Source organism: Verticillium alfalfae, genomic scaffold (genome assembly GCF_000150825.1).
Source record: "Verticillium alfalfae VaMs.102 supercont1.5 genomic scaffold, whole genome shotgun sequence".
Lineage (NCBI taxonomy): Eukaryota > Fungi > Ascomycota > Sordariomycetes > Glomerellales > Plectosphaerellaceae > Verticillium > Verticillium alfalfae.
In genome coordinates, this window is record NW_003315034.1 from 962,832 (window position 1) to 963,640 (window position 809).

The following is an 809-nucleotide window of genomic DNA, read 5'->3' on the forward strand; positions in this document are numbered from 1 at the left end:
CGGGCGGTTCGCCTCGCATTCGGGCTTTGTCGAGAGCGACGGTTGGTGGGGCTTGCGGCCGCTGACGGGCATTCTTCGCCAGGGGCAGCGTGTGCCGTGCGCCGCACGTCTCCTTGATAAGGTTGCTGGATTCGGATGTGTGTGCCGCCCGGTCTGGACCGTGAGGTCGTCCAGGGGTGTTTTCTGGCGTGGATCGGGCTGTTTTGGGCCATCTCGGATGCGACGTTAGGATTGTGATTTGTCGTCGCTGGTTCGGCTGGACTCTGTCCCCTGTATGCAGGCATGCATGCCAGTGTATGTTCATGGTAGGCAATGTGGCCAAATAATGATTCTTCGTCTAACTCGCCATCGTACAAAGGCATAGTGTACAATGAAATGGTAGTACAAAAGTGCTACATGGCAAGGTAGAGTCTCTCACACCCGCCCTTCGTCCGACCCAGGACCGTCCATGCGGATCAGCCAGTTGAGCATCCTCTCATACGTCCACACCGTCACAGCACTCCCCGGCGCCGCCTTGACGAGACTGACGACGAGACCACGGTACATGCCCCTGACGCCCTCGACCTTGAGGATCGTCCGGAGCGCCCCCAAAGCGCCCTGGTACTCGGGGATGTTCTTGTGGACGTAGCGCGCCCGCGTCGGGCCCTGCACCTGGATGCGCTTGCGCACGAGGTCGAGCGGGAACACGGCCGTCTTGGCCATGACGCTCGCCATGACACCGGCCGTCGCGTCGCGCGCCCCACGGCAGCTCGAGCGCGCCGAGGTGCAGGCGGAAGCCCTCGTAGGCGTCAAGAACATGCCATGTACGG

At 61.9% G+C, this 809-nt stretch overlaps 1 protein-coding gene across 1 annotated transcript; it reads right to left on the reverse strand.

Moving 5' to 3' along the window:
• Positions 1-414: 414 nt before the first annotated feature.
• Positions 415-798, reverse strand: VDBG_04620 (conserved hypothetical protein; the record flags this gene model as incomplete). The annotated part of the gene is made up of 1 exon (XM_003004968.1): positions 415-798. The coding sequence occupies one exon, from the start codon at positions 796-798 to the stop codon at positions 415-417; it is 384 nt and encodes a 127-aa protein (XP_003005014.1).
• Between the last annotated feature and the right edge of the window lie 11 nt (positions 799-809).